Genomic DNA, 24,158 nt, shown 5'->3' with positions numbered 1-24,158 from the left:
AAAATTTTGTCCTGACAGTGTGATTTTTATTTCTGTATTAACAAGAATTATCTACAAATGTACTTTTTCTTATGAAAATAATGTCACAATGCAAAAATCTTGCATCTCGTCCCCAAAGTAGTCCATTGTTTTTACACAAAATATTATTTGTTAATTTTATATTCATTTTGTGGTAAAATCTAACCCAGAAGTTTCTTTAAAAGACCCTTTTCAGACAAGACTTTATCTAACAATCTAACAAGATACTGCATCTAAACTTATCTAAAGTAGTTCTTGTCAGTGTATTGATTATCCAAACAGGTTATAACTTATATAATATACAGTTATACGACATACTGAAATGAAATTAATTGCTGGTTGAAAATAAAGTTTACATTCACAGCACTGGCACCCCACTCCACAGAAGCATGCAACAGAGCTTTTGTTTGGAGAAATCTTAAATTGCAAGCTTTCACGGCTGTGAGGTAAATAAGCTCTCATCTATGAATTGACCTGCACAAAATGCTAGACAGACCGTGTGCTTTGTTTAAATCATGGTGATACATTTACTTTGGAAATCACATCAGAGAGTCGCAGACACAAACAAAAGTTTCTCGCTCTGTTGAAGTATATGTTGAAGTTTCACTAACTAAGTGAAAGTGAATGTAAGGTAAAGTCAAGAAACTTGCATAAATCTTGTACAAAACAGCGGTGAAGTGTCTGTGGGGAAGATGGTGAGGATCTACTGCCCTCCAGTGGACAGATGTGATACAATAATAACCTTATTGCTGTGGTCTCTTTCATTAGTTTGTGTAACTTAGTGCATTTAATCAAATAAATGTATGTATTTTGTGTATTTTGGTCTAGTAACAAATACTGTGTGGGTGCTCTTCTCTATTGTAGGCAGCTGGACAAAATTAATATGGAGAGAATGTAGCATGACATACCTTATTGAAGCTTCCCTTTCTTCTTAGTAGCCACTTCTGAAAAATGGGTGGCAAATGAACATTATGTTAGAAAGCCTCTTGATTGTTTCCACTAAAATGAGACTATTCTATTAACAAACAAGTATGCATTACTCCAATGAGCTCATTGTTTCTGCCTTAAAGTATTACATTGTTTCAATTAATACATTTGTAGCAAACTGTGATTTTGTAATACACAACACAGACAGTTACCTCTGATAACAGATCAGTCTAAATTGTAATGTGGACTCGTGCATTTTCTGTAAAGCTTCTTTGAAACGATGTGTATTGTGAAAAGCGCTATACAAATAAATGTGAATTGAATTGAACTATTTTCAGGAGTCATACATTTCGTTTGGCAGGTTCCTCTCGGGTGGACAGGCAAGTCTCTATAATGATCACTCCCATGTCGGCCTCCACGCTGTTGGGGTCCTCCAAAGATAAAGTCATCAGAATCGTTCTGCGGAGAGAAACCTTTATCTGTTTATCTATGTCTGAGGAGGAATTCTTTGACGGAATCATGAGAGAAACTTTAACAGTACAATATCATGGAAGTCAATGACAAAGTTGTCCTCACTTGTCCAATTCCAGTTGTTGGAGAGGAAAGCTGCTTGATCCCATGAAGTCACTGGATCTTAGGTCACGATCATACACCTGCATCAATCGTAATTGTGAGATGATGACACAAAAGTTTTAACACACAAAACCAAACAAAAAAATTAGATTATTTTCTTTTGTTTACATAAATTCTTCCATATTCCAACTTTATTCTGAATAATATTTTTTCATGTACCATTAACTGAGAAATCTCAAGATATGACTCTTTCTTTAACATTATGAATACCCTGGCAAATAGACTGGATTTGAATGCAACTCCAAAATATGTGAAAATGGTAATCATATAAATCACCACATTATCTCTAGCATATTTTATTTTATTTATTAGTATTATTACAGAATTTGTTTGTTTTTGTTTTGCTGTTGCCTGCCACGGTATTGTACACATTCCTTTCTTCATACTTGGTAAATGTTTGAACAATTTTTTTAATGACTTTAAGTAGAATGAATAATAGGGATATTAAAGTTCATAATTAAGCAATTATTTGCATTATGTAATGATGTAAATGCATCCCAAACCTTGAGAACAACAGTCTGATCGAGGTCTCTGACGGGGAAGGAAAAGCATTCATTCCAGGTGGGATTCAGGTTCTTGTTCACAACTTTGCTTTTGTAGATGTGTTTGCCATCTAATTTGAATTTGACGAAAGGGTCACTTGTACCTGTAGAAAACAAACAGTTATCAGTGCGCTACTAACATAAAAAGGATTCAGTACATCTAAATCAATAGTAATTGTTGCATAATGTTTGCAAATGTATTTTTAAGGGAACAAGTCAAAATTATATTTTGTAGTATTCAATCATACGTAAGCCACAAATTCTGATGATTGAGCTTTGTTTGTACATTCATTTAATGACAAAACATGGTGGAACAGCGTTTCATATCATCACACTGTCCAAGCACACAGATACGGTCTTCCAGACATTGAATAAAACTCATTATTTAGGCGAGCGTTCTTAGCGTAGGGAGGCGGACATTTTGTCTCTTTCATGGTGATGGGAGCTGGCTGATTGTGAAAGAGTAAAAATTATAGCCAGCGTGAATTTGTTAATTTAATGCCGGTGTATTAAAACCCCAGAAACCGGGAGCAAGCAGTGTTAATCTCCAAAGCCTGTTAAGAAAGTCTGCCTTGAGTCTGTCTGCGAGAGGGGAGGGCGAGAGCTCCGTCTTTGTCTATGCTGTGGTATGCAGATTGGCTAGTAAGAAGAAGAAAAAAAAAATATGAGAGAAAAAGAGTCCATCGCTTCATTTGTATGGATGGATAAAGGAGTGCTTGAGAGAACCTGCGGGGAGCCTGGAATCACATGACAAAAGCCCTGTGGGGACGGGCTGTCAGGCCTGTCAGCTCGCCTCTCCAAATGAACATCTCCAGGAGGAACTCCTCCCTGCCAGACGCTGACAAGCAAACCTCCAGGCAGCTTGACAGGAGGAAGGGGCTCGAGCAGCCAGGGGAAGACAAAACACTGACGGTGGAAATTAACACAAGCAAAATGGAGGACGGGGAGGGGACTCGCGGGCCGCTTTTCCCATGTAGCGTCAGTCGGGGAGCGAGCTGGCCGTTAATTGTTAGGCAAATACAGGTGCTGGAGAAGACACGAGACGGGGAATGCTGTCATGTCAGGCCAAGTGAGGACTCAACTAGTAATGCAAATGGCTGCAGACCGAAAGAGACTTGCTTTCAGAGAACATCTGAATCCTATCAATAAAGTATGGGATGGAAAGAGGGGTAAAACGTAGCCAGCATAACTATTAGTTCACTGGATAGTCAAAGCACTGTAAAGGCTTTCGTATCCATCAACGCAAAATGCCTGATAATCAAAAGGTTTCAGGACACAGACTTAGAAGTCAAGACAAACAAGATTATGAATCTGAAAGTGAAAATATTTCAATTTAAAGAAGAAGAATTGGTTACACTTTATTTCGATGGTCCACTTTAGACATTCTACTAACTATACTTATCAACTACACATTAATCGAGTATTAGTAGAATAAGTTGAAATGTACTCGCAAAGTTACTGATAGTCAGTAGAATGTCTGTTGGGGACCATCAAAATAAAGTGTTAGCAGATATTAAGCAGACAGTCTACTAATATTTTAATGACTGGTAGTTGACATGTAGTTGCAAAATCACTTATAGTTAGTAGAATGACTAAAGTGGACCATCAAATTAAAGTCTTACCAAAGACTGTGCACCTGCTTCATTCATTTATTTTGCTGTAGGTAAAAAGTTCGGAGTAATGCACTGTATCATCCTGTATTGTAGACACGAGATGATGTGTCATTCTCAAACACCACCACACGAGGTCGCAATTTTGCACAAAAAAAAATCTAAATCTTTTTCCATTACTCATAAAACATGTTTTCCCAAAGAAACTTACAAATACAATAAAGTGATTCATCTTAAGTAGGCAACACAAGAAGTACTAAGAAAAAAAGTTTGAAACACTGTCTACTGTTTGTCTTCTTTATTGCAAAACTTCTAAGTCTGTGTCCTGAAACCTTTTGATTATATATAGACAATATATATTAATATCATTTTAAACAAATGTCAGTTCTGAACAGTTATCTCAGGGAATAGCTTTCCCTTCATTGGTCACAAATACTGAATATATGACCAAACGGTTGAGAACACTCTCTTCAAGGACTAAGATTCAGATGTTTGTCAGTGATTTGGACAGGAAAACATTTCTTTAGATAGCAGCCGTGGCGGCAGAATATATCCTGAAACTACTAAAGTCCCTGCCACTTCTATGTGTACATGGAGATGAGCTTGGATAAAAAAAAAAAAAAGGTAATTATAAAACAAATTTTTCTTTTTTTCATTATACGTGAGCATCAAGCTAATACTGTGGATAAAAGAAGTTGCCCGTATAAGGTTACACATTATGTTTGGTCACAACTGCAATGCGTGATCTGAAAAACATCACTTGACATTCCAGTGTCCATAACACACACATTATATATTAATATTATTCATTACAATATCATTTACTCAATTCATATGGACATGATATGAAATAGGGATTAATATATGCTACAGTTTCCTACTGACAACTAAATTACTATTTATTTACTTACTTTCTTTCTCCTGCAGGTGGCAATGTATCCCATTTCATAACTCATATATTTATGCATTTAATTCCCAGATTTTACAGTACATAAAGGAAGTTACAAACAAACTTTGAAGAATTTTTTTTTTTTTTACTTCAGAGACAATCATTTTTGGTAACTGCCAGGTTGTTTGGGCTTCAATACAAAAGATTTGAGAAAGTGCATGGCCGAATTCTGAACAGGATATTTGGCACGCTATTGCCACCAATAACTTCACTCAGTCTATAGTGTGCATGACCATTTCATTAGATTCCGTTGGCAGAGAAGAATATCACTAGAATATATTCTAATTATGAAAAATAATGAGGTAGAGATGGTAATTAACAGCCTCTGGGCATACACCTGTGACTTTGAACATGAGAACGAGCTGCCCAATCAGCTTGCTCAGGCCTGCCAGGACACTGGCATTATGTCTGAAGAACCGCTCTGGGTATCAAATGGAAATTTACTGCAATCATATGCCTGTAGGATTTCAATAAACCTTAGTTGTTTAAACCCCTGTTCTCTCTCTCTCTTGTATCTATAGTTCTCTCGCATAAGCAAATAGTTAAGAGATAAAACAGACAACACATTTTACATTATGACACCAGGGACTGTGTACAGCCTCTAGGAAACAACACCTCAACATGACTCTATTTGCATCCGCGCCGTAGTAAAAAACAAAACAACGCCAGCTCATTTGTTTCCCAGCACTAGCCTGATAAAACTGCCGTGACTTCTGTGCTATCAAGATACAACATTTGAATGCAAGACAGTAAATGACGACTTCCAAAAATAGGGTTTTGTTTTTTTTAAATGTAACACGGTTACAATAGCCAGACTGAAGTTACAGAAACACAATCCGGTCCGACCGCATTCAGTTTTGGGATGACCAGATAAGCTGGCTTAACTTGGAAACATTCCGTCTTAAACAAGCTCAGTCCTCCCTGCTAAAGTACATTCATAATGGCCACAAACAAAGCTGTGGGATAGTCAAATGTACTTTTATAATGCATTACATAATGTAGCCCAAAACCAAATTAAAAAAAAATATTACACAACTACAGCACTTAAAATGTCTTTTTTTATTTAAGATTCTATTTTATTTTTATGCTATATCAGATTCCATTATATTTTATACTTCTACAGAAAGTTTTACAGATACCCGAGTCAAAATTTTAATTTGAGATTGCTAAAAACAGCATGCCAAATCAAAAAACACTACTACTCACAGTAAATTCTTTGACATTAAACAGAAGAACCTAGAATTCTTCACAATCTAAGGACTTTTTCATTCATAAGATTCCAGAACTTCCCTAAACAAGACATGTTTTTGTTCACATGGTTACAGTACACTTACTGCTGAACCTAGAGCTGTGTTTTGTGTGTGTTATTAAAGCAAGACTCAGCTGGTAAAGAAACAAAATCACAAAACAAGATTTATTCCTTTCATTAATGTGCTGCAAAGTGCTGATGACCATCTAACCTGCATAATTCCAGATAAAGCTCCGCTGATTTTCACATTAATCAAGTTCCCCTTATGTGTGTGTTGTATTTGTTTATTTAATTTAACTATACTGTTAATATAATGAAATCAATAAAGAAAATGACTCCCCCCTCTATAAGTAAAGACATAAAACTGTTTTCTCACTGAACGTTAGAAATCATTAGAATAAGGAACATTTCTCATTTAAAAAAAGAAAGAATGTAGACATGCAAGATCCCAAGCATACTGTCATCTATATGCACACTAGGACAGAAGAATCCGTTCTGTCAAGTTCAGCATTTACTTAAAAAAAAGTGGGAATCATGACAACTCGTTTTTCTATGGTAGTGACATCTGACAGAAACATCTACACGCCACCATAGGTTTCCTAGATCCGCAACAAGTTCAATTCTAATCATTACAAAAATGTAATAAACACATAGTCAATGCATCAGATTCTGCATTCACTATTGTTAAAAAATTCTGAAGTCTGTAGATTACATTGATTATAATGATAGATTTTTTACCTTTTTGAAAGAAGTCTCTTATTCTCACCAAGCCTGCTTTTAAAAATACAGTAAAAACAGGAATATTGTGAAATAATATTACTATTTAATATAACTTTTTTCTATTAAAATGTATTTAATCACTTGGTCACCAGAATATCTGTACTATGTAAGTGTACATTTCTGAGCAATTCTGGAAATTTGTGTTGTGACACTTTTCATGGAACTTTACTCCTAGGATGAATCACGTTTGTTGTAGCGTTCCTTATTTTTGTAAAGTGCATTAACAAATTTCAGAAGGGAATGGAGAAAGACAGAAAAGACAGAGATGTCAGTGTTTCCCATTAATTGACTCTTGTGGCCCACCATAGTTTAATCTGTTCTGCCACAGTTTCATAATGAACCGAAAATATTTTAAAATGTATCATAATAACATAAAAGGTCTCTTACGTTGTTTTGCGCCATTGCTTTGGCAAAGTATATATCAAATAAACTACATTAAAAGCGTGATATGGCTTTGTGCGATATCTTGGAAACAAAGATATGTTTCCAAGATATGGAAACATGTCTTTCCATATATGATTCCAACCATAGTCTCACAAAATCCTCTGGGAAACACTGGATGTTATCCAATTTTCCAGATCCAGACAGACCCACAAGAAAGAATATGACTCAACCTCACCCACTAATCCTAAAGTGGCCAACACTAACTCAAGGTCGACAAGACTTTGAGGACTTACGATACATCAAGAACTCGGTGGTACAAGAGAACATCTCAAAAGGCAAAAGCTCATCCCATGGCATCTTTGAGGGCGATGCCCAACTCCACTCTACTGTGTATCCTCTCAGAGCCAAGAGCAGATACTGACACACTGACACAAGACTAGACAAACCCTCATGAACTTTCTGTTGCATGTAAAAGAGACCTTTCATTTTTAGAAGCAAGTTGAATGTAATCTGATGTGTTTATTACATTTTTAAAATGATTAGAATTGAACTTGTTGCTTATCTAGGAAACCTACTGTATGGTGGCTTGTAGATGTCAACACTGCCGAAGGCTGCCATAGAAAAATCTTGCATGTCTACATTCTTTCTTTTGTTATCAGAAATGTTCCTTATTCTAATGATTTCTAATGTTCAGAGAGAAACCACAGTTTTGTTTTTGTTTTATTATTGAGGGAGAGTAATATTATTTTATTGATTTCATTATATTAAGTAAGCAAATTATGCTGTTAATACAATGAAACACATAAGGGGAACTTTATTAATGTGAAAATCAGCGGAGCTTTATGTGGAATTATGCAGGTTAGATGGTCATCAGCACATTCCAGCACAATAATGAAAGGTGTAAATCCTGTTTTGTGATTTTGTTACTTTACCAGCTGAGTAATACCATTTAATACCAAAACTCTAAATCTAAATTCTCAAGAATTTTGCATAGTGCTGAATAAAGTATGTTAAAGTCATGACCTACTAATAACATTACTCATTCATTCATTTCCTATGAGTAAACCACACCACCCAGTGTTATCCTAGATTAATTATCTGTGTCAGTGATTGTTTCAGAGTTCAGTACCTGAGCGGTCTCTGATAACCAGGTTTCTGCCTTCCTTTAGATTGACGGTGAGGAGATACTGGACCTTCTGCTGTGTTAGAGCGCTCTGACTGTCATTTAACCCTTCTGAGATCTGAAAAGTAGTGTGTAAAAGACTTGGTCAAGGCTGGATTATATTATTATCAATTTATCAATAATATTATTGTCTTTACACATCGCTTTTTCAATTAAAATACTCACGTTTCGTTCTTGTTCTGAACAGGAAAGCGTATCAAAGTCACTGGTTTCATTGAGAATGTCCTGAGGGAGAGATTAAGATGTAAAATGAGAAAGTTCTACATTACTTTGCCTCTGCTATACTCAAATAGATGGTACATTGAGGATTTGGCAACATGCTTTTTTAATGTCTAATAGCAGAATTAGAATTGGAATTTTGCTTAAACTTATTCTGTTTATGTGTCAGGTTTAAATAATCATTTAAAAAATCCAGATATTCTATGTATTCTCAGACTTTTGGATACATTTGAACATATTTCAGTATGATATCATCCCTCGGCCACTCTACTCGATAGATATACTGTAATCTTCAGTCTTTGAAAATATATCGGTCTAATAATTTCATATTAGAGTGGTTTTGAGAATCAAAATCCCAAATTCATCTTGTGTTAATATATATTAGAATTATAACAAATCATAATAAAGAAGATAATTGGATTCATTTTATAATTAGTCTACAAATGTATAATATAGAGATATGTTATTTTCCACATCTGTACTGACATTTACAGAACACATATTATAACCCTGGCACCATTTCATTCAAAGCACACCACTTGAATATTAGCTATTTTTATACAGTAAAAAAAGTAATATTATAACAATTTAAAATAAATGTTTTCCATTTTAATATATTTTAAAATGTAATGTATTATTGTGATAGCAAAGCTGAATTTCCAGCATAATTACTCCAGTCTTCAGTGTCACATGATCCTTCAGAAATCATTCTAATATGATGATTTTCTGCTCAAAAAACATTTCTTACTTTAATCAATGTTGAAAACAGTTGTGCAGTTTAATATTTTTGTGGAAAATGTGATACATTTCTTTCAGAATTTGTTGATGAATGCAAAGTTTAAAAGAACAGCATTTGCTTGAAATTTAAACATTTTATAATATTTGAAATGTCAAAAAAAAAAGAGCAAATATTGCTGACTTGAAACTTGTGAACAGTAGTGCATACAGATGTAGTGATAATAATTAGAAAACTCTGAGATGACTTACCATGTCCTCTGCGGACCCTGCAATGAACATATCCATTGGAGAAAACTGCTCGTGCTCAGTAAGAGAAGAAATGTAGGCTTTCTCCTCAGACAGAGTAGTGCTGACTGACTCTGTGTTGGTCCATACACACATGTCATCTGAAGCTCGCGCGGGAGACATCTGTCTTCCGGCTCTGCTAAGGGCTGCAGCCACTTTATCTGAGGGGTTCTTCGGTCTCTGACCAGGCGATTTCCTCTCTGCAGGCACAGGTGTTATCAGTCTTTCTGTAGGTGGAGTCGGTGCATCTAATTCATCTGTGTACCATGTCGTGGCTCTTGAGCGCTTATCAGTTTCCACTGGAAGTGTTAAGTCTGCAGGAACTGATTTCTCTGATGGTGCTGGGCTGCAGGAGTATCGCATGTCAGTGACACTGGACTGCTCAGATAATGCAAGACTGGAGGTTTCACTTGCTGTTTCATCCAAGTCACCATCCAGGTTTCCAAAGAAAACGGAGTGTTGACCTGGTGTCCTGGGATCATCTTGCAAAGCCATCCTCATGGCATGAGGATGAAGCCTGATGTCCGGTACTGACATACTCCTCCTGTGTTTCAGAGGGGTCTTTTTCTTCTTCCCCAGACCCTTCTTTCCAAACAGATTAAGCTTTGCTCTCTCACGGAAATTGGGCCAGACTTTCTTCTTTTGCTCCATTGTGATTGTGGATGAGACTGCACTTCAGTTGAAATTAAACAACTGTCAGGCAAAAGACAAGCAATGTGTGTTAGACAGTTTAAAAGAAAAACCCAAAGTATCACGTTACAAAAGAAAAGTTACAAAAATCTAAGTAAAATAATGTGAACTTACACTACACTTCAAAAGCTTGGGGTCAAGTCATTTAAAAAGTGACATTAAAAACAAAAGTGACATAAAAAGTGACATTCAAATAAATGCTGTTGCTTTGAATGATCTATTCAAAAAAATCTGCATAGAAAAAAAAACGTATCATGGTTTTAGCAAAAATAATACTAAGCAGCACAACTGTTTTCATGTGACACTGAAGACTGGAGTAATGATGCTGAAAAGTCAGCTTTGCCATCACAGGAATAAATGCCATTTTGCCATATAATAAAACAGCAAACATATTTCAAAATGTTACTGTTATTACTGTATTTTTCGATCAAATAAATACAGCCTTGGTGACAATAAGAGACTTCTTTCAAAAAAATATTTAAAAAATCTTACCTCAAACTTTTGAACAGAAGTGTAGTTTCTAAAAATGTTCTGTTAACTGTAAGTTAGCTAGAAAATGAGAGAGGATCATTTAAAGAAAAAGCGCTATATTATAAAATGTTCTTATATTTGCTCTTATTAAAAAGTTATTATAAGCACTATATTATTATATTTTCCTATATTTACTCTTATTAAAAAGTACATTATTATTATAAAAACTGTATTATATGCAATTGTATGCAAATCAGTTGTTAACTTTAACCTTTAATATTGCAGTGCCAACTGACTGGATTGTGGGTTCCCGCTATAGTTTAACTTTATAGTGTTTGTTGAGAGATTTTTTTCTTGGGAAATATGTACATGTACTGTACCTGATATATATCCAAAAGAATCGATATTGAATCAAATTGAATCTAATCGGAATCTAACCGTAAGCTTAGAAATCGAATTTAGAAATTTGTATCAATGCCGAACCTTAATAAAAACACAGTACCAGTTATAGTAGTTCCCTATTGATGACTTCTGAGAAAACCTGAAGGATACTGGTCTATTCAGTGTTGGCTCGAAGTTCATTAAAAAGACATTTTCAAAGTGATTTCCTTGTTTTATTGGTAACACTTTACAATAAGGTTCATTAGTTATTATTAGTTAATGTTAGTTAACTAATGTTGAGTAATACATTTCTTACTGTATTAGTTGAGTTCATCTTTGTTAACGTTACTTAATAAAACTACAGCTGTTCATTGTTTGTTCATGTTAGTTCACAGTGCATCAACTAATTTTAACAAATACAACCTTTGATTTTAATAATGTATTGGTAAATGTAAAAATTTATATTAACTAAGATTAATAAATGCTGTAGAAGTATTGTTCATTGTTAGTTCATGTTAACTAAGGCAGTTAACTAATGTTAACTAATGAACCTTATTGTAAAGTGTTACCGTATTATTTATTAGTTAATAGGTACAACTCCATATATTAATTAACTAATCGATCAAAGCCTACTGATTAATCTGTGAAATAATCAATTAGTTGACTAATCGACTATCAAAAGAATCGGTTGTCTCAGCCCTACTGTAAATACAGTACATAATGTGCACACCATACATACATCTGTTTATTTCATCTAGATGTATATTAAAGTGTTTATTATAATTCCACTTATATAAGACATGAATCATGTTCATGTTTTTCTTACAATTGATAAAGGGATGTTATTCCAAACCTGTACAAGTTTCTTCCTTCTGTTGAACACAAAAGAGGATGTTAAAGAATGTTGGTAATCAGACTGATGACGACAGCCAATGACATCCATTGTATTATTTTTTTACTGTTGGATTACCAACATTCTTTAACATATCCTCTTTTGTGTTCAACAGAAGGAAGAAACTCATCTAGGTTTGGAACAACTTAAGGATGAGTAAATTATGACAAAAATTTCATTTTAGGGTAAACTATCCCTTTAGCACCAACTGTTATTATGCACTGGTGGTAATCTACCCACAGTCCTGTCAGCGTTTTTTTGGTTACTTGTTAGGGTACATGATGCTCACTTTTCAGCAAAGAATTTGTAATGAACTACTGCTGTTTGTAAATGAACGCATGATGTTGGGTTGAAGGAGAAGACCTTCATTTTTAGCTTTCTTTTTGTTTTCCTTGAGCAGCTCTGAGCGTAGAACATTTGTGTAGTACAGTAGATCCAGTCTGAAGTCTGAAGAGCGTTCAAGCAGAGCATGTTATTGGTGTCCAATCTTGCTCCTGGAGGGCCAACATCCTACAGTTTGGCTCCAACTTGCCCCATCACACTTGTCTGGAAGTATCGAGTAATCCTGAAGACCTTGAATAGCTGGTTCAGGTTTGTTTTGAATAGGATTGATTAACTCTGCAGGACAATAAGCCTTCCAGGAGCCGGATTGGACACTGTTTTTCAGGTGAAACCGCCAAAAAACACAGAGAATATCAAGGGTTCACACTTTGACACGAAACAGCGTGTGTGTGTGTAGAGCACAATGGCACACGAGTCAACTGCAAAGTATGCAGATAAAGTGCTTGTTGCATTGTCAACTTGCAGACCATGCCGCTGTCTTTGTGGTCGAACTGTGATGTTTCTCAAAAAATGGTCACACATCTGAAGACTATCACATGACAATGCCGACCACTATAACATGCTTTTCATGTCTAGATCAGCAAACACAGAAGTGTAAAAAGTGCTGAGAATGTTGTTTTAGTCATGGTATGGCTACTGAAAAGTAAAACTACTCTCAGTAGAGTAAATTCAATTGGCTATGCAGGTAATTTCAGCTCATTCTTTAGCTATAGTCTTTAAAATGGAGTTGAACTCATATTTACTTTACATTTTTTTAATTTAAATTAGTTTAGTTTATTCTTTAGATGAGTAATGGAGGAAATAAAGAAATAGCCTTTCTAAGGCAAAAATGATACACTGTAAAATGATATGATCAAAAGTCATGGTTGCCATGACTTCTTCAGATCATATCATTGTTGCAGTGTATCATTTTTGCCTTAGAAATGTAAAAACAAGGTTTTTAGTTTCAACAGTACTTCAGTAAATAACAAATTTCCAAAAATACACTCCACAGCAAAGCATACCAGAGACTTTCTATAAATCTCTTTTGTCAGCAACAGTTAAAATGAGAAATAAGAATATAGAGTATACAATAGTTCACAATTATGAATTTGATTGCACCATATAATGTTACTACATATAAATGTTCACGAGGTGTGTTGGCCTGCATTGTTTTCAGAGGTGTGTTAGGCTGGTTTCTACTTTTTTGTTGATGTAATTGGCAGCAAATTATTAGGACAATTCGACAACTTAAAGCAAAAAGAAAGTTTGAGATTGTTTCATTACTGCAAATAGCTAAATATTCAAGTTGGCATATTGAAGTAGATCAGTGATTTATCATTTACATCATTAACAACATCTGTAGCATCTATGTATTTTGACAGAAACTGTTACCATGAAAAAATATTTGACGAAGAGGAAGCTCTTACCTCTTTCCAGATGAACTACTGGACGTGTTTTCTTGTAGAAGACATGACTGACAACTGTAGTAAGTTTCACATCATCTGTAGGCTAAGTGTCAGACTCAGTAGTGATGTCTTCAGAGAGATATTTCTGCTTGGACCGGTTTGCCTCTCCAGGGCGGAGTTATGACTAGTTTTGCAGCAGTTACCGGAGTTTCAGGTTGGTAGCGTGTACCATAGATATGGATATGGCGTGTAGCTTACTAACGTAAAATGCTTTGTTGCATTTTTCCTAGATATTTAAAAATGTAAATGAACACTCCTAAACTGATATATTGTTCTTTGACATTTTACGCGTTGTATGTATACCTATCATTTGGTTGGTTGCGTTTTTTTTTATATTTTTTTTTTTTATCTAAAATATAATATCTGAAATAACTATTTCCTTTCCAATGCTTCTTGGGATTGAACTTGCAATGCTTGTATCGTTATTGTCCATTTACTATTGGGTTTGTCTGCATGCAAATTCAGCGCCACCTGCTGGATCGTTTTCATATTGCATGTAAATGTGTCGATGACGTGATGCTCACATTTTTTTTAATGTTTTTAAAATAAGTCTCTTCTGCTCACCAAGGCTGCATTCATTTGATTAAAAATACAAACAAAAACAGTAATATTGTGAAATATTATTACAATGTAAATCAGCTGTTTTCTATGTGAATATATAGTAAAGTGTAATTTATTCCTGTGATCAAAGCTGAATTTTCAGCATCACATGATCCTTCAGAAATCATTCTAATATGATGATTTGATAATCAAGAAACATTTATGATTATTATCAGTGTTGAAAACAGTTTTTTACATTTTTATTTCATGATGCTATGATGAATAGAAAGTTCAAAAGAATAGCACTCATCTGAAATTGAAAGCTTTTGTAACATTAAACACTACCGTTCAAAAGTTTGGGGTCAGTAAGAATTTCAATTTAATTTTTTTGGGGAAATAAATAAAATAAATCAATACTTTTATTAATCAAGGATGAGTTAAACTGATCAAAAGTTACAGTAAAGACATTTATAATGTTAGAAAATATTCTATTTTAAATAAATGCTGTTCTTTTGAACTTTCTATTCATCATAGAATCATGAAATAAAAATGTACAAAACTGTTTTCAACATTGATAATAATCAGAAATGTTTCTTGAGCATCAAATCATCATATTGTGACCCTGGCCTGGACGACAAAACCAGTCACATGGGTCATTTTTTTGAAATTGAGATGTATACATCACCCGAAAGCTGAATAAATAAGCTTTCCATTGATGCATGGTTTGTTATGATAGGACAATATGGCCGAGATACAACTATTTGTAAATCTGGAATCTGAGGGTGCAAAAAAATCTAAACATTGAGAAAATCACCTTTAAAGTTGTGCATTTATGTTCATGATTTTGCTGCATTCACTCACAAAAATAAATGTTTAATATATTTCTGTTGGAAATTTACAAAATATCTTCATGGAACATGATCTTTACTTAGTTTCCTAATGATTTTTGGTATAAAAGAAAAATCTATAATTTTGCCCCATACAATGTATTGTTGGCTGTTGCCACAAATATACCCGTGCGACATGTGACTGGTTTTGTGATCCAGGGTCACATATTAGAATGATTTCTGAAGGATCATGTGACACTGAAGACTGGAGTAATGATGCTGAAAATTCAGCTTTCATCTGAGGAATAAATGATATTTTAAAATATATTAAAATAGAAAACAGTCATTTTAAATTGTCATAATATTTTACAATAATATTTTTTTATTTTTTTATTTTTTTTATCAAATAAATGCAGCCTTGGTGAGCAGAAGAGACTTCTTTTAAAAACATAAAAAAATCTTACCGATCTAAAACTTTTGACCAGTAGTGTATATACCTTTTTATGTCCATTTAAAATGCAGAAACCTTAAGAAAATGTATTGACATTTGTAATTCAAAAATTTATAAAAGTTAATAAAAAGCGTTTACCTTTAAAATTATGTAACGTTTTTATTATTATTATTAAATTGGCACACAAGTTCTAGGCTATGTTTTTTTTTTTTTTAAGTTAACTTGAATATATATATATATATATATATATATATATATATATATATATATATATATATATATATATATATATATATATATATATAAATTTTTTTTTAATCAGCTTGTTTCAAGAATTTCACATAAACTTGATATCATATAAACAAATACTTTTTTATATGACTGTTTTTTTAACGACTGTTCTTGAATGTCTATTTTCTGGTCTATGTGTTTCATAAAAGCCTAAACTAGTTCATGGGCAAAATATTACCCAACTTCCACACTGAAGTTCCATGTGCACTGACTGTGTGTTTCTCAGAGATGCAGTATGAAGGCACATAGAGTGAGTATTTGAGGGTACAATGAGGTTTTTAATAAAGCGGACAGATTCTAATGTTTGGGACTTCACATGTGGACAAAGTCTACTCAAATTCAAAGAATTGTTCACTTCAGTTTGCACAGAATAAGCGAGAGAACCTATGTTACACAATAAAAGCCAATATCTTTACTTTAGTGAATGCAGAATACAAATTTGTACAACAATCTCTAGCATAATATCTTAGTCATTCAATAAAAAGTTCACTAGAATATTTATTGTATAATGAAGATAAAACAACACATTCAAGGGAAATATAATGCAGATTAAAGTTCTCTCTCATGTTTTAATCTTTTTTTCTTTTTTTTTTGTCCTTTTTTTTTTAATCATTTTTGAAACATCTTGTTTCAGTTATGGCAACAAAGTCCAGCTTGTGCCGCCAAACGATTTGAGCGTCCAAACCGCAAACAGCTTCTTGAAGTGAACTAGTAACTACAAACAATTACCAAATACATAATTCTGATTTAGAAAAGCCATAAAGCAAAGCAGTGTACTCTTGCACAGCAAAGTGAAGAAAGTAAGCAACAAACAGTTGTTGTTTCCTCTTTATCCTTTCCTTTCACATTCAACAGTTTGTGACACAGCACTCCACACCAAAGGATCGGCCTCCCCCCTTAGATCTCTTATGTATTTCTCATGTGCATTTATAGGGACCCCTGACGTGAGGGTGATTTCGTTTCGATGAATTCAAAATGTGATGAGTGACATCAGATTTGATTCGGAACACTAGCAACTCTTTGGAATAAGGCTCTAATTGTGCATGTAGCAGAGAAACTCCCTGATTCCTAATCAAGCACTAATGTTGAGTGTTTGTGTGTGCATTCACCGCGGTATGAAAATCCTGCATGTTTTTAATCCTCAGTGCTTTCAGAACACTGGGCTGGCATTATTGCTTGTCTACCCTGAAAAAGCTTTGATTGCGATCAACTTTAAATGATTTTGACAGACATCGTAGAAGTTTCTAATGGGTTTCCCAAGTGTTTCAACTCAGCTGAGACAACAAAGCTCGTACATCTGAGATTAAATCTAAAGCTATACCTAAAGCAGTGTTTGCATGGCTCTTGTGGTTGTCATATTTAGTCAGTGTGCCTTTATATGTAAAGTTAAAGGGATAGTTCACCCAAAAATGGGAAAATTCAATTAATGAATATCAATGGGGTCGATATTTGTTTTGGGCCCCATTAGCTGTAATTGCACAAAAAAAAAAAAAAAGGTTGAAACATTCTTTAAAATATCATCTTCTGTGTTAAAAGTCATACAAATTTGTAATGACTTGAGGATGAGTAGATGACGACAGAATTTTTGAGTGAACTATCTCTTTAATATGCAAGCACTTAAGGAGAAAGGGTTAACAGTCATTTTCTCATTCATCAACTAGGCAACATTGTATGATTAATGGGTATGTGATAGTATAATATGCATGATTTTATTTTTTTCTTCTCTCAATTTATTTTATTTTTTATTAAGAATTCCACTTTCAATGTGAATGCTTTGTGCTCCTGGCTATGTGTGGGTTGGGGACTGCATAGATTAATATCAGCTTATTGCCAGTTGCTGTGGTGCTCAAGAGGGCAGGGAGGATGCGCACACTGACCGAATACATAACAAATCTGAAGAGGAGAGCATCCCATGGCAAACTTGAACATACAAACTTTTTGTGCAATCCAGTACAGATATCATGTCCAAGCTTGTTTGCATTGTCTAGTATTTCCATCTTTAGCTGCTGAATCCCCTGACGCTTTGCCACCTGAGGGGCAGAAAGGTGTGATGCAAGCCAGAGGCCACAAACAAACAGCCACACATGAAGAGCCCCGCGACGGGGAGATATGCACACACATAGCGAAACGCGACGCCGGAGAAAGCTACAGCACCCCCTCTTGTCCAGCAATACAGAACTGATGCCTCCTTAAGGTGTCTCCTTTACATTAGGAAATCTGTAGATGAGCCAATTCACAAAAGAACTTGAAAGGTGTTCTGTACATAGTATGCATGTATGTGTGAAGGTACTTAAAGATATGGTATTTACAATTTCGGAGGAATTCGGCTGAAATGAATTTAACAGGGTTTCAACAAAATGAGCTTTCTTTACAAACTGTGGGAACGTCTGTAAAGAGAATTGTGTCTTGTACTGGATATCGATGAATAGTGCATCTAAGCCGTGATGGGTTAAAGTAGGCAGTGTGTTCAGCAGCTGCAGGCTAATCCCTCACAAAACAGTTGTAAGAAATGCAACCATATTTTTTTCTTAGCATGACGAGTATCGTTTTACAAAACAAAATAGACACTTGAGCCTGAATCATACAGCTCTGTTGTTACAATTTCTTATGGACAGACATTCACCACCATTAAAGGGTAAACGACCCAAAAATGACCTTCTAGGAAAAAAAACAAAAACAAAAAAAAAACACTTTGATTATTACCAGTAATAGTCAGATTTGAAGAAAGTACAGTATAGTTAACAAAATAGTAAATATTAACCAGTGAATACTCTACTTAATAAGGATCTCGCCTTGTAAACTTGGCAGTAATCCACAAAAATATACTTTTTCTTGAATCTGGTGAAGGTACAATACATACGTACTTACACCAAAAGTGATATATATTAAAGTTGCTATGTACATAACAAAAGAAAAAAAGGTTTGGCTCAAATCTTTAATTTACAAACAGAACAGCAAGTGTTCATGGCTTTAGATATCGTTTCAAGATCTGCTTTGCATGTTAATCGTTTTCCAAGGTTTGTAACAACGCACACTATGACAGAACTAATATGAAACAAACATCGAGAGAGAAATGCTGAAAATTCCCAACCTACAGTACGACAAAATTACATAGAGGCTTTGGCTTGCGTTACCATTGAGTTGTTGGAGCTGCATGAATGTACAATGACGACTACCTTTTCTCTTCCTATTTTGTTAAAAACGAAAAAGAAAAAAAAAAGAATTTATAATTGAATTGCTGTCCATTATAAATTTAGAGACATTTTCATTTCTTTGACTTAATGTCTGAACTGAGGTGAAATGTGATATCATTTTAGATACAAGCCTTCCCTCGTAAAACTGATCCAAATCTATCATCAAATACCTTTAAATAAATTAATAAGTGACATACTTCATATAAGGGCGAGTGCAGATACAGATTGTTTAATACATGAGCCCAACAGGCAGGAGCCTTCGGACAGAAAGCCGCCCCTAAACTTTCTTTGATTGTTTGCAAATTCAACAGCGAAAACAGCTACAAGTGTCAAACTGCACCAGTGACAACAATTATCGAAATGTTTTCTTCATACATTGGACTATCGCACAATGCAATTTGCATCAAGTACCTGATAACACCTGTTTTTTTGAGTACACCATTCATTCTGACTGCTCGACTTGAGAATTTCTCTCACTCTCTCTCTCCTCACATCTGTTAAATTTCGATATGTCAGGACATTTTCGATTTCTTTCCCCATCCACCTACTTACAAAAAAAAGTGAAATGACATTAAATTATATCAATAGAATAATAACAATAATGACCCTCCCTGCTGTCACTCCTCTCTCCCTTTCCCCCTGCCCAGCCCTGCGTGTGACTGACTGGCTGTCAAGCTCCAGACAGCTTTATGTCACCCAGGTGTCCATGCGCATGCGCTTGACCGTGGGGCTCTCTCTCTCCTCGCCCCCGGCGGCGGGGGGTCGACCCAGGCTGAGGGGAGAGTGGAAATCAGGCCGGTGATCCTCTCGGTCGCTTCCATCGTAAGAGGAGCAGGAGGAGCTGAGGCTGTCGACGGGCGAGCGGCCCATGTCGGGACGGCCAGAGGAAGCCTGTTGCTGTTGCTGCTGCTGCTGCTGGGGCGGGAAGCCGGACGGGGTCACGCGCTCACGTGGAGGAGAGATGGGCTCCGATTTAATGTTGACATGCTGGCTGGTGTTGATGGAAAGATTTGAGCCCTGAGGTAAGTGGCCACCTCTGAACAAACAGAGGAAATTACAAAATGACAAATTAGTACAAGTGTATAAAACGGTAACACTTTACAATAAGGTTTCATTTGTTAACATTAGTTAATGCACTGTGATCTAACATGAACAAACAATGAACAGATGAATTTTTGTTAACTAATGTTAATAAAGATGAATAAATACTGTAACAGATGTTAGGTAATGTTAGTTAATACAGTAACTAATGTCAACAATTGAGACCTCATTGTAAAGTCTAACCCATAAAACATTTTTATATGCATATGAACTCAACAGCAACTATGTGACGCTAAAACAGAGACCCAGATAGCCCTATAATAATAATATCCCACCCTCCATCTGTTTACTCAATGGCGCTTGCAGCAATAACAGCACCTGAATCATTTTAGAGGGTGGTATCTAATTAGAGCATGCCTGGCAGAATGTGTCAAAAACAGTTCACTAATGTTTTGATGGCACAACCACTGCGTTTAAATGAAAGCTTTCATTCACAGGCTCTGGAAACATTTTAGATTCTTTTTTTCTGTCTGTGAGCAATGCACTCTGCTATTACAGTGAGACTTTGATCTATCTATCTATAAAAAGAAAAGAAAAAGAAATTGCATGAAGAAAAAGGACCATTAAGATTTATGGTGACATTACTTTCATAATAATTAAGCATGTTGTCCCTGCCATTATGTGTCTTGATGTCTTACATTTTTTTAATGTAATTACCATTATTATTTATTTATTTATTTATTTATTTATTTATTTAAATTAGTATAAATACCATCATAAAAAACCTTAAAGTCCAAAAAAATATACATTTCATTTTCTCTTTTGGGGCCTTTATTCTGCATTAAATGTATTTTCCATAAAAAAACCGGAACATCTTTAAATCAAGATGCATTTACTTGAGAAGCACAAGACACGAGATATTAAGATAAGACCCTTTTTCAGGAAAACATAACACAAATCAGCCAAACGGATTGTCCCACCCTAACCTCATTGCACTGGTTTGTCTCTAGAATGATAAAATAAGAAGTTTTAAGCAAAATATGGTTTTATATTTTTGTCTTTTAATTTTTAGAGTGAATTATGACCAGGACATCCATCCATCCTTTCATTCCACTCTCTACAAAATAAAAAATGAAAAAGTTTGGCAACTAAGAATGCATTTGACCTCTTGCCCACTAACATTAGTTAGTGTTCTGCAAACCTGTGTGTGTGTGTGTGTGTGTGTGTGTGTGTGTGTGTGTGTGTGTGTGTGTGTGTGTGTGTGTGTGTGTGTGTGTGTGTGTGTGTGTGTGTGTGTGTGTGTGTGACTGCACACATCTACAGTATGTTACTCACACCAGCGAGCTGAGAGCTGCCTGGCCCAGTTGATGCTGTTGCCATGCCGACATTGAGCCTATAGAGAGCCCTGGAGAGCCAAAGCCTTGCAGAGAGGAGAGCTCAGCACTGCTCAGGGAGTATTCTAGAGCAAAACAACACACAACAATCAACAACAGAGTTTATGAGTCACTCAATCACCTCTGCACTCACACTGTAGAGCCTTTCAAGTATTTGTGTTATGTTTATTATTTAGCTCAGAGCTGGATGGTGTCATGAAACATAGGGTCTTCCTCTTTTTTATCAAGCCACTCTTAGATTAATTAAATCAAACCTTGAATGAATGAATACATTACAATTATTGTAGAAGTGTGTGTGTGTTTGTTATACTCACCAGAGTTGTAGGCAGTGGGCATGCCTGAGTAGACCAGGCCTTGCGGTGGCAGACTCGGGGTGGTGACGGAGACCACTGGTGTGGCCAGAGCCTGGGAACTGCTTATCCTCTGAGTGTTCTGCACACAGGACCACATACACAAAGTTAATGAGATAGAAATCCCATCACAGACATGCATGCATATCCAACCATGTGAAGCACTGTCATTAGAACAGCGTGGTTTGGTGGAAATTTTGTGGTAATACCATTTTACACCAATAAGAGGCGCTGCAGATTCATTCTAGAAAGAAATCAAACTGTTTTGCAGGATGCTGTTAGTTAAACGGCTTTAATTCAGAAGCCCCTGGTCAATATAAGAAAATATAATATAAAATGAAGACACTACAGAATGCCTTAAACATGTGGTATACCTGTATATCTGTAAACAAGTTCACTGCAAAGTTTTGCTAAGGAATATTCAGTGACCTGTGTTGACTTAAGCACAATAATATAGAAAATCCACACATTAACAGTCATAAAAAAATACAAAAATAAAAACTCTCGTATGAAATAATCAGGTTTGTCTAAGATGTTTCTACTAAAATACCTTAAAACTAAAAACAATGGTTGACATAGTAAGAGTATAGAGCTATACAATTATTAGGAAATGGTAGAATTTACTGAGAAATATTTGAGTTCATTGAAAAGAGCTTGATTGAAGACTATTTTGATAAAGCAAGATGTTTGAGACACAAGAGATAAATTTGGCCTTTTTCTCGAGAGAAAAATGAGAGGCAGCAGACTTTAAATTGCACTCAATTTAATGCCTCTGCTGCCTAGGAGACACAACTGATATTAATATTACTGATATTAAAGAGAGTTTATTTACTGGATCTGAAATGCACCGAATAAGGTAAATCTCTTATCCAAATAGCAGCCAGCATGCAGTGAAATAAAATAGTCACCGCAAGCCAAACGTGTGGACATGCAGTGTGTGGACACACAAACACACACACACACACACACACGCATACTGGGTTTTCATGTTTTAAGGGGACATTACATAGACATAATGATTTTTATACTGTACACACTGTATATTCTATCCCCTAAATTGCCCATCACAGAAAACTTTCTGCATTTTTAGATTTTCAAAAAACATCACTTTGTATGATTTATAAGTTGTTTTCCTCGTGGGGACCAAAAACTGTTTTGGATATTGCCATCTTTGTGAGGACATTTTGACCCCATAACGTAGGGTATACCTGAACCACACACACACACACACACACACTTAGAGAAAAATAACTTTAAAAAGCATATTTAATTCAAAACAATTTTGCTCAGTTTTACATTAGCTGAGGTAGATGAATATTCAGTCTACATACTGAGTTTGAGATGGACATTGCATAGTCTCTCAACTAATGTGGAAAGTAGATGCTACAGAACAGTGGTCTTTCAATATTGTACAGTAGTGTTTCAGTATTGTAAAATGCATTCACATTTGTTTCATTTGCTAGTGAAAATATGTTCTCTGACAGCATTTGGCGTTCTCCTCAGCTGATGTCATCATTTTGGACTCAACTCCATTTTAACAACATCATCATCATAAAGCAATCACTGCCCAGGCCAAAAAACAAGAAACACAAGAGAATAAGAATTTGGGTAATACTCAAATATGTTGACTGCTAGAACATGTTTTATGTGGATTAGGTTTCTTAAAATGTTGCTTTGATTGATCAAAGCTTTTATGTTGCTTTAATAAGCTGATACCAGACTTATAGGTGAGGCCTTAGGCAAATATTAAATAATTACTAATGATTGCATCTTTGGGGATTCTGTGGATTCATCATTTTCCTTTTCTTCTTCAAATACACCCACAACACTCTTTCTTTAGCACAAACACACACACACGTACACGTACATTTCGGAACATACTGTGGCTCTTTCAAACTTCCTTAAAAAGGCTCAGTACATGCAGTGTGAGTCACACACAATGCAGACCAGACATCCACACAACACTCATGAGTTTATTCAGTTCAGGTTGGCTTTAGTGTATCTTTACGCAAGCAGTGGAATCATCTCACTAAGCTGTGTGGCTCTGCTAGTTTTAAAACCAAACTGAACCCTGTATCAGTCTTCCCAAGGCATTCTGTGAAACTCACCAACTCCATCTCTTCCTCCTCCGACTGCTTCCAACAGAAAAGAGCAGACGAAGCTGTCAGTAAAGAACCAGGTGGCACACCTAAGCTGAGCGGGGTCAACCCCCCGTTCTCACCAGGACGTGCCTTTAAACTAACTTATTCAAATTCAGAGACTAAAGCGTGAACCGAACGCTGCCTCGGGTTACTTGCAATAAAACTGGAAATTCAAATTCGGAGTCAAA

General features: G+C 35.4%; 2 protein-coding genes and 1 long non-coding RNA gene across 19 annotated transcripts in view; 1 reads left to right on the top strand and 2 right to left on the bottom strand.

Annotated features, from left to right (window-relative positions):
- The window catches only part of mctp2a (multiple C2 domains, transmembrane 2a), a 51,278-nt gene extending 37,420 nt beyond the window's left edge, over window positions 1–13,858 (bottom strand). The window contains exons 1-9 of one of the 3 annotated variants that reach the window (XM_082183184.1): window positions 13,703–13,858; window positions 9,482–10,210; window positions 8,441–8,500; window positions 8,222–8,333; window positions 6,667–6,699; window positions 2,082–2,224; window positions 1,522–1,598; window positions 1,293–1,404; window positions 927–962 (exon numbers count right to left, since the gene is read on the bottom strand). In XM_082183184.1, the coding sequence (XP_082039310.1) occupies window positions 927–962; window positions 1,293–1,404; window positions 1,522–1,598; window positions 2,082–2,224; window positions 6,667–6,699; window positions 8,222–8,333; window positions 8,441–8,500; window positions 9,482–10,168 (1,260 nt within the window). In that variant the 5' untranslated portion in view covers window positions 10,169–10,210; window positions 13,703–13,858. Of the gene's footprint in view, window positions 1–926; window positions 963–1,292; window positions 1,405–1,521; window positions 1,599–2,081; window positions 2,225–6,666; window positions 6,700–8,221; window positions 8,334–8,440; window positions 8,501–9,481; window positions 10,211–12,240; window positions 13,048–13,702 lie in introns of those variants that run through there. The other 2 variants (XM_082183185.1, XM_082183186.1) reach the window with 2 other exon arrangements.
- LOC309508127 overlaps window positions 1–24,158 on the top strand; it is a 746,145-nt gene that overhangs the window by 170,675 nt on the left and 551,312 nt on the right. The window lies entirely within an intron of this gene.
- Window positions 16,108–24,158, bottom strand: part of mef2aa (myocyte enhancer factor 2aa) — an 85,431-nt gene continuing 77,380 nt past the window's right edge. For 8 of the 15 annotated variants that reach the window (XM_082182554.1, XM_082182557.1, XM_082182558.1 and 5 more), the window contains 4 exons: window positions 23,938–23,964; window positions 21,794–21,911; window positions 21,421–21,544; window positions 16,108–20,080 (listed from right to left, as the gene is read on the bottom strand). In XM_082182554.1, the coding sequence (XP_082038680.1) occupies window positions 19,732–20,080; window positions 21,421–21,544; window positions 21,794–21,911; window positions 23,938–23,964 (618 nt within the window). In that variant the 3' untranslated portion in view covers window positions 16,108–19,731. The remainder of the gene's footprint in view (window positions 20,081–21,420; window positions 21,545–21,793; window positions 21,912–23,937; window positions 23,965–24,158) is intronic. The other 7 variants (XM_082182553.1, XM_082182550.1, XM_082182551.1 and 4 more) reach the window with 2 other exon arrangements.

The sequence above is a fragment of the Leuciscus leuciscus genome (genome assembly GCF_965113295.1).
Source record: "Leuciscus leuciscus genome assembly, chromosome: 10".
In the NCBI taxonomy this organism is placed as follows: domain Eukaryota; kingdom Metazoa; phylum Chordata; class Actinopteri; order Cypriniformes; family Leuciscidae; genus Leuciscus; species Leuciscus leuciscus.
This window is presented reverse-complemented; position numbering and strand designations above follow the sequence as displayed.